The sequence below is a fragment of the Diabrotica undecimpunctata genome, chromosome 6 (assembly GCF_040954645.1).
Source record: "Diabrotica undecimpunctata isolate CICGRU chromosome 6, icDiaUnde3, whole genome shotgun sequence".
Lineage (NCBI taxonomy): Eukaryota > Metazoa > Arthropoda > Insecta > Coleoptera > Chrysomelidae > Diabrotica > Diabrotica undecimpunctata.
This window is the reverse complement of record NC_092808.1, coordinates 124,293,758-124,309,181: the sequence shown is the minus strand read 5'-3', so window position 1 is coordinate 124,309,181 and position 15,424 is coordinate 124,293,758. Positions and strand designations below refer to the sequence as shown.

The 15,424-nt window shown below is 33.8% G+C and overlaps 1 protein-coding gene across 1 annotated transcript in view; it reads left to right on the top strand.

The window, feature by feature from the left end:
- Positions 1-658: 658 nt before the first annotated feature.
- LOC140443820 (major facilitator superfamily domain-containing protein 12-like) overlaps positions 659-15,424 on the top strand; it is a 46,847-nt gene continuing 32,081 nt past the window's right edge. The window contains exons 1-3 of the mRNA XM_072535285.1: positions 659-1,046; positions 5,578-5,775; positions 13,778-13,861. Coding sequence (XP_072391386.1) covers positions 5,601-5,775; positions 13,778-13,861 — 259 coding nt within the window. The 5' untranslated portion in view covers positions 659-1,046; positions 5,578-5,600. The remainder of the gene's footprint in view (positions 1,047-5,577; positions 5,776-13,777; positions 13,862-15,424) is intronic.

Below are 15,424 nucleotides of genomic sequence, written 5' to 3'. Positions count from 1 at the left end.
AATAAATTAGTAACTTTTATAGTTGCTAAATAAAGAAAAAGAAGTCTCCACTGAAAGAGGTTCCTACACGCTATGTAAACAAACAAATTACTTATTATTTTTAATTTTTGAATAGATTGAAATTTAAGTTGCAGTTAAAATAAATTTAACTTTTTGTTAAATATTGTATATAATTTTGATGATCAACGATAACGTGTACAGAAACAAATAAAGCTCTAAAATAAGTATTTATTTTTTAAATCTACCTGCAATTTTCAGTCACATTTTTGCAAGTTGTTGGGATTTTTAAAAAATTAAAATTTTTGAAAAGTTATATAAATGACCTTTAAAATTGTATATCACAATACCTTGTTCTATTCAGGATTTTAGGAATGAACCATTCCGCTTTTGTGGCACACACCTCGGAAGGTAGAGACTTTCCTTTTTTTCAGTCACTCTGTAGCTTTCAGTCGACTGATTGCCCTATATACCTAATTAAGTAAACCTAGTATCAATTATTTTCACATATCGGATAAAAGTCTGAGTATTAAGTTTCAGAGCGAGGTAAACGAACTGTCGAAACCATAGAAGAACATTACAGGAGCCATACTTTTTAATTCACAAAAGAAACATGAGCTCTAGAAGTGGGTAACAACTGTAGTCAAAGAATTTTTGTTAGACTTGACGATAATTATTAAATATTTAATAAGTATAATTACAAATAATAAAATGAATAAACGGCGAGTATGCCAAGTAGTGTGCTGAAATAAATAATTATTTTTCGAATTGTTTTTAAATTAAATTAACTAATTGTGTTTATATTTTTCAAGGATTTTGATTAAGTGATATACATTATAACAGCTAATAGGAATATTGATCCCAAAAAGTAAGTGCAATGTTTTGCTATGCTTAGGTATATCCTAAGCTTATAAGCTGGTGGACGGTGTACATAGAGACTTAAATAACTAAAAGGATTCTTCTTTTTTATCTTTTTCAACAGACAATAGTTGCCTCTTCTAATTTCAAAAAAAAAAAAAAATTTCAATGCGAGTAACAATTGATATAACGTAAGTATATGTATATTATTTTATAGATAATTTCTTGTTAACTGTATTTTTAAAAATATTATTTTAAAGTATTTTTAAGAATTCTTCTATAAATCCATATGTCGAATATTTCCAGTCTCTTTATTGACGCCTCAGTTAAAGTCCAAGACTCTACTCTGTATAACAAGATGGAGAATATGTAGTATCGTAGTATCTGGGTTTCAATTTCAAATTCAAATTATGTGTTGTAAATGATTTGATATTTGAATAAAAACTTCTCTGGCTTGTTCAATTCTTGATTTTATTTTCTGGGAATGGGTCCACTGTTCATTTAATACTGTATCCAGATATATGCATGTTGACACTCCTTCCACCATTGAGAGATGACAATATACATCCTTGTCGAATACCTCGCAGAATTTTCACTTCCTCTGTCGTCTCGTTGTTGATTTTAACAGAAGCTATTGATTATAGTCTAAATTGCTATCTTTGCTACTGATAGTGATATCACTATCTTGGAGGACTTCCATCATTTTGTTGTGTTGAAATTTGTCACATACCTTTTGATAATCAATAAAGCAGGCATATACATTACAGTTTATATCTTAACATCTGATATATCACTTGATTACTGAATCGAGCATCTCTTGTTCCCAGACCTGTCATAAAACCAAATTGTGTTAGTGATACTTGTTCTTCACAGGTTTTGTATAATCTCCGATGTATGATTATTAAAAAAAGTTTCAATAATTGACTCATGAGACTCATTGTTTTGTAATCACTGCTTTTTTCGACCCCTTGCTTTTTTGACAGTACTATAAATTTTGGTCTCAACCGTTCTCTGGGTACTTTTCCAGTATTATACATTGAAAATGATAGTTAGGTCTTTCCTGAAGTTCTTATCGAAAAGTTTGATGAGTTCAAACTGAAATTCATCTGGATCCCAAGCTTTTCCATCCTTAAGGGATCTTATTACTGCTTCTACTTTCTCTAAAAGGATGTCCGGGTCTGTTATTTTTCCTTGGTCATTTTTGATTTTTCCTATCGATTTCTTAATTTCGTTAATTTTCCTGTTATTTCCTTGATATTCTTGTAAGCAACAAATTTGTCGTGTTTTGTTTATGATATTTCGATGCTTCTGCATTTATCTTTGAGTTCTTGATCTTTTGCTTCTCTGATTTTTTCTTTATATTGATGGATAATTTATTCGTGTTATCAGAGAGACGAAGAAGGGGAAGTTACCTTTCCAGATAAGAACAAAGGTCATTCCAATCTTTATTGACGATTCGCCATTTAGATATACTGTTGGTTTATTAGATTATTTGGTTATTAAAAATGATAATTGGAAAGTACTGAAAATACTATAGTTGATATTTCATTTAAGTGCGGATAGATCTGGGACCAGGAAAACTCAGATCGATTGCATAAAATGTGCCAGATAGATATTTTAAAGTGCATTTGTGCATGTTTAATAAGCATCATCATTATCATCTTTGTCTCGACAATCCTCTGTGGATCCTGGCCTGCTTTAAGATTTGTATCAGCGTATCAGCATATTAACTCATCAGCGTAAGCTAAGATTTGTATCGATTTATTGTAAATAGTACTGCTATCTCTAATTCGCGTATCTCGCACTGCCTTTTCCAAGGCAATGTTAAATAGAAGGCAAGCCAGGGCATTCTCTTGTCTAAGTCCATTCTTTATGTCAAATCCTAACACTGGTTTTTAAGTTAGATATTGTCATTCTCATTAATCGGATAAGTTTTTCTGGTATACCAAACTCACAAATTGCTGGGTATAGTACTGTTCTGTTGACACTGTTATATGCGGTCTTAAAGTCGACGAATAGGTGATGGGTTTTAATGTTAAATTCTAATGTTTAATAAGCATGTATTAGAAAAATTTAAGACTTTTTCAGCAACTTTTCCCCTTCAAAATATTTTTTTTTGAACACCCAAATAATAATCTGTATAAGTATTAACATATATTTAACAACATCAGTCAAGAAATATAAGCACGGATTCTTAGAGGTAATAAGTGTTTTTATTCATACAAAGACTTACTGAAAAGTAAGTTACTGAATCGTGAGTCTAAGCTTAGAATCTACAAAGCAGTAATTATACCAGTGGTCACATATGGATGTGAAACGTGGACCCTCTCAACCACTGATGAAAATCAACTGAGAATATTTGAGCGCAAAATACTAAGGAAGATATTTAGACCAACCCAATGCAGCGATGGTTCGTGGAGAATTAAAATGAACCACGCGCTGAATGAACTAATGCAGAGCGCAGATATTGTAAGATTTGTAAAGTCACAAAGACTAAACTGGCTTGTTCGCCTAGAAAGAATGCCAGATAATCGAGCTGTAAAAGTAGTCCAGAGATGGAAGCCCCAAGGAAACAGAACAAGAGGAAGGCCCCGTAAAAGATGGATAGACCACGTAGAGAGGGATCTTAAAACCATGAATATCAGGCAGTGGCGAAGGAAAGTATCCGACAGGGCAGAATGGAAGAACATTGTTAAGCAGGCCAAGACTCACAAAGGGTTGTAGCGCCATTAGAAGAAGAAAAAGAAGATAAGTATTTAATTCGCCACAAGGAGAAAATTAGCAGGGAGTTGGTACATTAGGCCAGACAGTTCCTTTTATATGAGATTGTTATTAGTTGATATGTAAATGTTACATACTGTAGTTTTGCAGTGACTCTTAGGTAGTCTTTTCTTCAGTGGCTGTTACCTTAGTAATTTGTAAGTTGTCGCATGTTGCGACAACAATCTTTAAAGTTTTGTTCCTGTAAGTATATGAAATCTGCTTCTGTTTCTGTGATTACATGTTGATTTTTTTCATATTTCGGGAGTTTTTAGATTTTTTTCTGTGGTTAAGAACTATTTTCTTTAGTCTTTTTATTGTTCTAATAAATCTATTCTTAACCCATTTTACTACTAAAGATGAATATAACTTATAAATATTGTTTAACAAAACCTTGCATATCACTAATAAACTGCAGACTTCCTTTATTTGATTGCTCAAGGAAGGCATTAATTTCTTCAACTATAAAGGTATAGTTATTCTCATTTATATGACACAGAGATTTTGGATAACTGTCGACTTTCTTCGTGTTGTTAATTAGGTTTACTTCGTTTGTTGACTTTATTCTAGATTTTTTTTAGCTAATTTGGGTTTCTGAGTGCTGGCGGGATGCTGTAAAGGTTTTATTACATAAATACCGGATAAATTAGAAGCTTGGTTTTCGAGAGAATCTGTGTCATTAGTTGACGTTTGTGGTCTTTTGTAACCAACTGCTGGTAGTGGTGTAGATATTTATGATTGCTCAGGTTGTGTATCAGATTCCAGAGTTGTTAGCAAAGTTGATAAACATTGATTTGATTGTGGCAAAATGATAATTAATGTGTTTGTATTTTGACCAGACTATTTCTAAAAGAGACACTATATAATATATGGAAAAGAATAGATTACATGTGTTCACACTTAGCGCCTGAGACTTAGAATATACGGATACTCACCACATGAACCTCCTGCTTTCATTCATGATATAGGAGATATTAGTCGGTTTCATTTGGTTTAGAGTCGCCAATTAAGATTTAAAATATACCTCAAAACAATTTTGATTTGAATTTTTCAGAATTAAAACCTAAAGTAAGACTTTTAAAAACAAGAATTGATCGGATGTCTCAGCATAATAGAAAATAGATGTTTTCAGTGTTTAACCAGCTAATGGTAAAATTTGTCACAATTCCTGTAACTAGTTGCATTTGTGGGAGAACTTTTTCTAAGTTGAGCATATCTGTATGCTTACCGGACACTGTACACTCAGACGGCACCTACATCTGCTTGTATTAGCGAGTGGCCCACGGTGCCGCCTATGTAAGGAGAAGGGAACGTCCTTACATATCCTCTGGAAGTGCCCGGCTCTGGCCTATCAGAGGTGGCAGATCCTGGGTTCGACCTTTATGCATCCAAGCTAAATGAGAGTATCCCTAAAGAGACTTGTGGATTTCTTTGAGACCACAATATTACTAAAGGATTAGACGTTCGAAACGGCAGAAAGAGCTCAGATTTGGAGCCCCTGTTAATTTTAGTAGATACGGGAGTCCGGAGTAAAATAGGCTTCAAACACGCCAAAGGCCAGGTCCTTAAGGGACTAGTCCGTATGATACGAGTGATACAATGGATTCCCCTTAGAAGTTTTAGGTGTCTGAAGGGCTCATCAATGAGCCCTGCACTGATCCACCATAACCATACCCATAAAAGCTGAGCATAATAAAATCGAAACTTTAATCGATAATGCTGCAAGACCGTTTGGAAAACTTGTAACTCGTTTCAAAAATTTACTGTTCTAACAAATTTGAATGTATTTCTATATTTTGAATTTAAAAAATTATTTTAAAAAATTGTAAACTTTTTTTCATATATGAAAATATCAGTGATGGACAATAAAGAAAAGTATAGGGGGGGGGGAGTATGTTTTTTTTTCTTATACTTGTAAGGTTAACACTTTTTATTAACATGATAATATAATGTTTTCTTAAGTTTTTAGCTACTATTTTAAAAATATGGACACCGAATTTAGACCAAATCCTCTATGTTTGCCGCTCCAGAAGCTTAGCTATGGTTTGGGACATATTTTTAACGACCTATGTGCCGCTATGTGGTTCAGTTACACTTTGTTTTTTCTTCAAGTGGTGTTAGAAATGAAATCTACAACAGCTGGATTTCTCCTTATGATTGGTAATTACGATAAATTCTATAACTATTATATTATTGTATTGTCCTCTTTTACCATTTTTTCTCATTTTCTTTAAATTATGAAGGATATTTGAACCGCGTTATGAAATCTATCTATAGAAATATATTTTTTGTGAAAAAGTATAAAATCAGCGGTTTTTAGATACTTAACTGTATTAAGAGACATTTTTTATTTTATTAACAAAACTCTCACGTTAAGATTTGTTATATCCAATTAAGAGTCACGTTGATTTTAAAGAATTAAAAACCTTTACAACAAAAATTGTATAACGAATCCTACACCACAAATGATAGCTTTTGTATCACAAATTTTGTATCACAAAAAAAGAATATATTGTCTAGGTTAAGAGATGGAATTAAGCTGTAGTTGTTAGCCATTTTGTTATTTTAAAACACATTTCGAGCCTTAATGGATCATTGTGTATCAGACATCAACGAACAATGCGATCAGTGTTGATAAAATAAGTATCGTATACAGTATACCTGGCCTACTTTGCCAAGCAAATTTCAGTTTTGTTTAAATATTTTTTTCTTGGCGCACACATATATAAAGAAATACAAAAATTATTTTAAAACTAGCGAGAAATTAACAGAGAATGTACTTATTATTTTTTATTACAATCTTTAAAACAATCGAGAAAAAAGGATACAAGGTGAGCAAAGTTGCCCCGGATACTCACCTATTTTAACTTCTGTAGAGCAAAATTGAAACTTAATAGGATTACTAGGAGAGGAAAACCACAGACAGACCATAGGGCCTCTCAGGTCGTGAACCAGCGAAATCCCTGTGTAAGTAATGTCAATCACCTTAAGATGTTAAGAATAGCGACGTGGAATGTAAGAAGCCTCTTTGCAGCAGGTAAATTAACTAATGTAGCCCTTGAAATGGAAAACCTTAAAATTGATGTCCTAGGTATAAGTGATGTACAGTGGCCAGGATCAGGAAAATGCACGAATAATAGTGGAACACTTTATTATTCAGGCACCATCAGTTCAACTCATCGTTACGGTGTCGGTGTCTTGGTATCAAAGAAAATCAGTAACTGTGTAACAAGCTTTACTCCCTTCTCTGATAGAATAATGGCACTACAACTTCAGTCAAATAAACAAATTATAAATATTATACAAGTATATGCTCCTACGGCTGATAAAGATGATGATGAAATTGAAAGTTTCTACTACGATCTGGAACAAATTCTAAAATCAATGAAGAAACATCACACTACAGTAGTGATGGGCGATTTTAATGCCAAAATTGGACATGGATGTGTGGACGGTTATGTGGGTGACTATGGATTAGGAGAACGAAACGAACGAGGAGACCGTATGGTACAATTTTGTCAAGCGGAGGAGTTAGTAGTTGCTAACACTCTTTTCAAGTTACCTAACAGAAGACTGTACACATGGAAATCTCCGAGTGACACCAAAGGCAGAGTAGTCAGAAATCAAATAGACTTTGTCCTTATTAGACAAAGATTCCGCAACTCTATACTCTCAGCTAAAACCTACCCAGGAGCAGATATAGGCTCGGATCACAATCCTGTAGTAGTCACATTAAGAATAAAACTAAAGATCATTCAAAAACACATACAGAAACAAATTGACGTGAGAAGACTGAGTGAACAACATATAAAAGAGAAAACAATAGTGAACATCAAAGAAAATTTACAAAATATAGAGAAACTGAATAGAAATACTGATAACATAGACCAAAAATGGGAAAATATTAAACATGCCGTAATGCTGGCAGGGAGAGAAAATTTAACACCGAAAGAGAGGAAACATAAAGAATGGATGAATGAGGAAATACTACAGTTGATGTGTGAAAGAAGGGTACACAAAACAAATAACCCGATAAGATACAAAGAAACAGATAAACTGATAAAAAAGAAAATAAGAGAAGCTAGAGAAAGATGGCTAAGTGAGCAATGCCAGGAGTTGGAACAACTGGAGCGAAAATATGACTTTTTTAATGTACACAAAAAGATTAAAGAAATGACAGGAAGGAGAAGAACAACACAGATAGGACAGATCAAAGATACAGATGGTATACTCATAACAGATTTACAACAAAAAATGAATCGATGGACAGAATATATATCACAACTTTTTGATGACAAAGATAGACAAGAAATCTCAAACGAATATACAGATGATACAGGGCCTGATATAATCAGAGAAGAAATAGATTATGCAATCAAACAAGCGAAAAGTGGTAAGGCCCCCGGTCCTGATGAAATTCCCGTAGAACTGCTCAAACTTATGGACGATGAATCTATTAAAATACTCCTAGATCTATTTAACACAATATATAGAACTGGAATAATACCTAGGGAATGGCTCCGTTCGACCTTTATACTACTGCCAAAAAAGGCAAATACAAGGGAATGCAGCGAATATCGTACGATAGCTTTGATGAGTCATGCTCTAAAACTGTTCCTGAAAATAATCCATAATAGGATCTATAGGAAATTAGACGCAGACATCAGTAACACTCAGATGGGATTCAGAAAAGGGCTGGGTACAAGGGAGGTTCTGTTTGCAATGAACGTTCTCTCACAGAGATGCTTAGACATGAACCAAGAAATTTACACCTGCTTTATTGATTTCGAAAAGGCCTTTGACAAAGTACAACATGAACCACTAAGACAAATTCTAATAAAGAAAAATATAGACAGCCGAGATATTCGAATTATATGCAACCTATATTGGAATCAAACAGCAAATGTGAAGGTTGAGGGTAGGCTAACAGAAGAAATTCAAATCCGTCGAGGAGTCCGGCAGGGATGCATCTTGTCGCCACTTTTGTTTAATCTGTATAGTGAAGCTATTTGTGAACAAGCACTCGAGGAAGAAGATCTTGGTCTGATAATAAATGGTGAGACGATCAACAATATAAGGTATGCTGACGATACGGTTCTCCTAACGGGAACGCTAGTAGAACTACAACATCTCGTTCAAAGTCTCAATATATATTGTAACAGTTACGGCTTGAAAATTAATTTGAAAAAAACTAAATTTATGGTAATCACGAAATTCAAGAACATCAGAGCTAATCTTGTAATAGACAATACAACGATTGAGCGTGTGTCCTGTTATAAATATCTAGGTGCTTGGATCACAGACGATACTGATCAAACAAAAGAGATTAGATGTAGAATAGAAATCGCTAGATCAGTCTTTAATAGAATGCGCAAACTCTTTTGCAATCGTGATATCAACATAAAGTTACGAATACGAATGCTGCGGTGTTATGTCTTTTCTACCCTGTTGTATGGAGTAGAGGCTTGGACACTAAAACAGTTGACCACAAAAAACATCGAAGCTTTCGAGATGTGGTGCTATAGGCGCATTCTCAGAATATCATGGATGGACCGCGTCACTAACACGCAAGTACTCCAAACTTTAGACCAAAGATGCGAAATTCTAAATGAGATAAAAACTAGAAAGATGGAATACTTGGGGCACATTGTGAGAGGTGAAAAGTACGAACTTTTAAGAAATATCATGCAGGGCAAAATTAAGGGCAAAAGAAGTGTGGGAAGAAGAAAAATATCGTGGCTTCGTAATCTACGTGAATGGTTCGGGTGTAGTTCGATTGAACTTTTTAGGCGCGCTGCTAACAAAGTCGCAGTGGCCATGATGATTTCCAATCTCCGCTAGGAGTGGCACGAGAAGAAGAAGAAGGATTACTTTGCCCACAATATACGGTTTGAATTTGATTGTTTAATAAAAACTAGAACCAAAAAGATCTATCTATTTTTCAGTTTTTTATTAAAAAACTTTTATTAAAAAAAATACAAGAAAAATTATAACTAAAATCAACTTACATTTTCTTTAAAAGAAAAATATTCTCTTTTACTTTTGGAAGGTTCCTTTAATGTTTTTCTAATGTGTTCAAAATTGACGTTCGGTATGTGGGATATGTTTTTTTATATTTTTTTGTATTTTCATGTTTTTATTTATATTTTTTCTTAAAAAGTTTACGGTATAGTATGTATTGTCGTCGTTTATTTTTACTATGATCCCGATGAAATGTTTAACGGTTTCTTTTTTGTAAGAAATTGGACCACCACAAAAGTACTAATTTTTAGATTATTTACATCTAAAACAAAAACTCCAGGTAGTCTCTCCCTATACATCTGCACTCTTAGAGGGGCTTGGATGAATACTTTTTTTTACATTAGAAATTAGCTTATTTACTAACGGAAATTCTGTTCTGATGGTTTCTGCTACTCGGTTTATCCCGTGCAGAAGACATGTAACATGCACCAAATTGGGGTAAAATACTTTAAAGTTCTGTCCTACTTTTACCATATATGGTGCGGCATCAGATAGAAGCACCAACAACTTTTCTTCTGGCACTGGGTTTGGAAGAAAGAATCTTGATAGAAACTGCTGTATGAATGTGGATCATCATCATCAGGGCTTTTCATTCCAGGTGGGATGTTTGGCCGCTCTTACTTAGAGCTCTCTGATTCGCTTATTGCGGTGAATCACTCCGCATTCCACCTATATGTTGTCAAAGTTTGTTGTATGACTTGGCTTTCGTTACAATTTTCTTCCACTCATTTCGATATGTGCATAGTTCCTCTAGTTTCTTACTTCCAGAATTTTGATATTGACCTGATCCTCCCATCTCTTTCTGGGTCTTCTCCTTGGTCTTTCAGTTGCTGGTTTCCATCTGTTGATCTTCTTAATCAGTAGGTCGTTTTTCTTTCTCTCTATGTGTCCCAGCCATCTCAGTCTCTGTGCGTTAATAAATCTAACTATATCTTCTTCCTTCATTATGTCTCTTAGTTCATGGTTCATTCTTCTTCTCATTTCTCGTGGTCCATTCTTATCGGGCCCATAATCCGTCTGAGGATTATGCTGCGTACGTAACTGCTGGTCTGATTGCAACTCTGTATATTTTCAGTTTTGTATTTCTGGATAAGTTCTTGTCCTTCATGAGCCTATGATATCTCCAGTATGTTTTGTTGCTTGCTAGTATTCGTTCCGTTACTTCTTCATTTCTCGTATAAATATTTAAATTGTTGGACTCTTTCAAAAGTGTAGTTTTCTATTTTGATTTCTCTCGCCCTGTTATCTTCTCTTCTAGAGGAGAGTAGATATTTTGTTTTTCCTTCATTAATATCTAGACCTTTTCCGTGCTTCTTTTTCCAGGATTGTTACTGCTTCTTTTAATTTTTCCTTGTCTCTTCCCATAAGAATTAAATCATCTGCATATGCAACTGTTTGTGTTGAGGAGTGGGCTATGGTTCCTTTAATTTTCAGGCCTTGACTGTTTGTTCTACTGCTATGTTGAATAATGTGGTTGACAGAGAATCGCTTTGCCGTACTCCTGTTTCTATTGTAATTGATTTTGTACTACATTCTTCTGTTGTTACTTTAGCTCGAGCTCCATCCATGGCCATTTTTGTTAATCTGATTAATTTTGCTGTAATATCTTGATTTTTCATTTCAATAAATAATTTATTTCTTCAAATACAGTCAAAGGCTTGTCTGAAGTCTACGAAGAGGATGTGGAGTTCTATGTTGTGTTCGTGGTATTTTTCGATTGTTTGTGTAACTATGTGGATCGCATCTGTAGTGGATCTGCTTTCTCTGGGTCCTTGCTGGTAGTCCCCAATTTTTTTCTCTGTGAATTGAGTGAGTTTTTGCTTGATGAGGGCTGTTAGAATTTTATATGTTGTGCTCAGTAGAGATATTGCTCTATAGTTGTTTCAGTTTGTTACTTCTCCTTTCTTAAATATTGGTATAATTCTGCCTTCTTTCCAATCCTCGGGGATTTCTTCTGCTTCCCATATTCCAACTATTAGGTTATAGATGCTTGTTAATAACTTTTCCCCTCCGTTTTTAATCAGCTTATTGGAAATTTCATCTGGGCCGGGTGTTCTTTTCTGTTTCATTTTTTGAATGATGTCTGATTCATCATATGTTTGTATCCCTATTTCATTATCTCTTATGTCTTCCATTGCGCCTACCTCCTCTTCCGGGCTTTCTTTGCATCTATATAGTTCTGTGAAGTGTGTTTCCCACTATCTCACTAAACAATCTATTGTCAATTTTAACTACTGGTCTGCCTTTTCTCTGTTGAGCTTTTAGGTATCCAAATAGTTTGGCGCTGTCTTTACTATTCTTTTCTAGATCCTTTAACATCTTCCATTCACAGTTTTTTTTTGTTCTTGCAACAATTATCCTCTGCTTTCTTTTTTTCTTTATATTCGTTTCGATGATGTTCTTCTTTAGTTGATATCCATTAATTTCTTGTTTAGTTTTTCGGTTTGATTTTGATTTCGCATTCTGCATCAAACCACTCTTTCCTTCTTTTTATTTCCCTCTGTCCTAGCACCTCTTCAGCTGAATTCAAAATGGATTTTTTTATAATTTTCCATATGTCCTCTGTGTTATTTGCTTCTGTTAGATTTTCCTTTAGGGCTGTCTCATATTGTTCTCGTAGTTCCTGTACTTTTAACTTCTCCAGATTCCATCTTCTTTTGTTTTGTCTTGTTCTCTGCTTAATTGTCTTCATTTTGATTTCTCCTATTACTAGAAAATGGTCTGTCTCCGCGTTTGCTCCTCTATATGATCTGACATCGTGCATTATTGCTTTCCATTTTTTGGATGTTAGTATGTGATCTATCTGATTGCCATCTGTTGTTATTTACATCTACTTCGATATTTTTATCAAACTCGATATTTTAAACCATTTCACCCTGCTCTTCTTTATGAAATGCATCTGCCTTCTCACCATTGTCATCGTCACTGTTATTCATCTCCATCTCCATTTCTTCTGCTAAAGTTTCATCGTCATTCGTCTCCAACTCTATTTCTTCTTCTAAATCCCTATCAGTTCGGCATGACGCAATAGTAGTTTACATACTGCCTTGCTCCCAATTTTTTTCTACTTTTTCTTGGCATTTTGATTGGTCCTTGAAAGGAAAAAAAAAGAATTAAATACTGACATGCTGTTTTACGTAAAAATCAATACTTTATGGTGTTAACGCCAAAAGTGCACTTAAGTTTCCTTTTATATGCCTCTAAAACATTTTATATAAAAAAAAACAAAAAAAGGCGGGATAACATTGCCCACTTGGATTTTGTTTTATAAAGACAGAACATGTAATCCCTGATAAACGTTCCATCGTAAATTTAGTTAAGGCAATACTAAATAAGATGTACAAACAACAATTTAGACAATATTCCTACTAGTGTACATCCAGCAGTGCTTCACCTTTAACCTTTACCTTTACAGTGGGCAAAGTTGAACACACTGGGCAAAGTATGCCATGTTTACGGTAGTCTATTTTGGAAACTTAATAACTATCAAGCTAAGTGCATCTATGTATCATTTTCAGTCATGTTTGTGCCTATAAAAAGAAAAAAGAACTAAAACACGGATTAAAAGAACCAGCACACGAACATACCACCTAGATGGTAAAGCAGTATATTCAAATATGTTTATTTATTCAAACTTTGAGAATATGTTCCGCAAGAATTGACAGGTATTTAAAAAGAAGTTAGTTCCAATTGAAATGCGCCTGAAGCACAAATACAAAGGAGTATTGATCACTGATCACATTAGTAAATTTCCAAAATATAGGTCACATTATTGTAGAAACCAAAGTGAACGACTTTTATGCTTCACCTTTGGGCATATCACTTATGGATATGCAATCATTGAATTTACCACCATCTGTTATAAATCCAATATGAATAGTTTTAAACTTCAGATACCGTTTCATACGCTTTTTACTACTTTTTTTTTAATTTAAATGTACTCTTAATGCATATTCTTTTGTTTTTTTTATTACATTTATCCTAAGACAATCGGCAGAGCTTTTTGGGAAATCTGTATTTTGATTAATCACATAAACATCTTTAAAAAATATGGACATAATTCAATGCCAGAAATATTTTTGATATATCGTTTGACGTGGTTTGCATTCTTACTGGATTCAGATTAATTATTTTCTTCTAGGTCAAATTGTGGATTCCCTGGCAACACCAATTGTCGGTTACTGTATTGACTATATCGAATATCGAAGGTTGTGGCATTTAGCAGGTAAATATTATTTTAAATTATTAAGTATAAATAGAACAATCTTGTCTGGTACAATAATACAAAACAAATAAAACACATAAAACTGAAGGGTTTGTGTTTGTAGGATTCTTAATGACGCCATGAATAAAGCTTTATCTAAGAGTTAATTAGAAACCTAAAATTATTTTCAAACAAACAACTCAGATTAGCGAATTAGAGTAATTTTGATATGCTATTTGCATTTTTAACGGTTTCTATGTTATATAAAAGGATACTAGTTAACAAAGGATATAACGAGGACGGGTTATTTGAGGTGTTCTTCAGGAAATATAGTTATATAACGATCTTAGTCTTAAATCGAACTAAAAAATAAAACCAAAAGAGGGTAGCTAAAAGTACAACAGTATCTAATAATTGCCCTATAGATTTGCATTCGAGTTGGACGAAGTATCGCCCGAGTATTCTGCAAGAGTTGGTCATTACTACTTAGGGTCTAAGATCCCTTTTTCGTGACAGTGGTTAACCCATTGTTGCTCCTTCAACTTGTTTATACCTTTGCTCCTTATAGATGAAATATGTGTTATTTAAGCAGTGCTTTGTTAGATTTAGAGTACTCTGTGGTAATGGATACTTTCTGCTTATTATTTCTAATGATTCATCTATAGGAACATTCGTGAAAAATAAGACCGCATCGTGGCTGACTAACAAATCAAGAGTCAGCTTGATGTTTTTTTTGCGAATTCATGACACAATGCATCATTAATAATCCACAATTGTTAAGCGATAATTGCTTTTTCGATGAATGCTCATTTTAATTAAATGCCTTGGTGAACAGACATAATTGCCGATACTGGGCTACTGGGCTGAGAGTGATCCACGTATTGTGCGTGAATTTCACACACAGCATCCTCAAAGGTTAAACTTATGGTGTGGTATCTTAGGGGATCACATTATCGAACCATTTTTTATCACTGGAAACTTAAGTGGTGTATCGTGTCTTGAGTTACTTAGGCAAGTGATTGATCGTATTAGAAAAATAGTAGAAAATGAAAATATCCTTTCCGAAGATTTGATTGTATTTCAACATCAAGCTTCTTCAGACTTTGCTATACCTGGGCGACAATTTTTAAACGAAACTTTTTCCGCACATTAGATAGGTAGAAGAAGATAGATAATGGATTGGCCACCTAGGGCACCGGATTTAACACCCTTAGACTTTTGCTTATGGGGGTTTTTAAAAACAAAAATTTAGGCTACTTAACCAGAATCTCTCGAAGATTTACAACAAAGAATAGAGGATGAATATCGACAATTGTTACGAATATTTGTTATTTTTATACAATGTATTTAGTTAATTTTAAGTTCTATCATGTTACCCAAAATTTCCCGTTGCTACTGTTCTATAGACTATGTCAAATAGAAAAAAAACGTCAGAAAATAAACTGTCACCGATTAGTGAAAAATTTAAATAAATTTAGCAGACAGCAAGAGAACAGTAAGTAATGGGAATTAATTAATTTTTTATATTGTTAATTTTATATATTGTAGGAATTTAAGTTTGGTTTTTCGCAAATAAAAACAGTA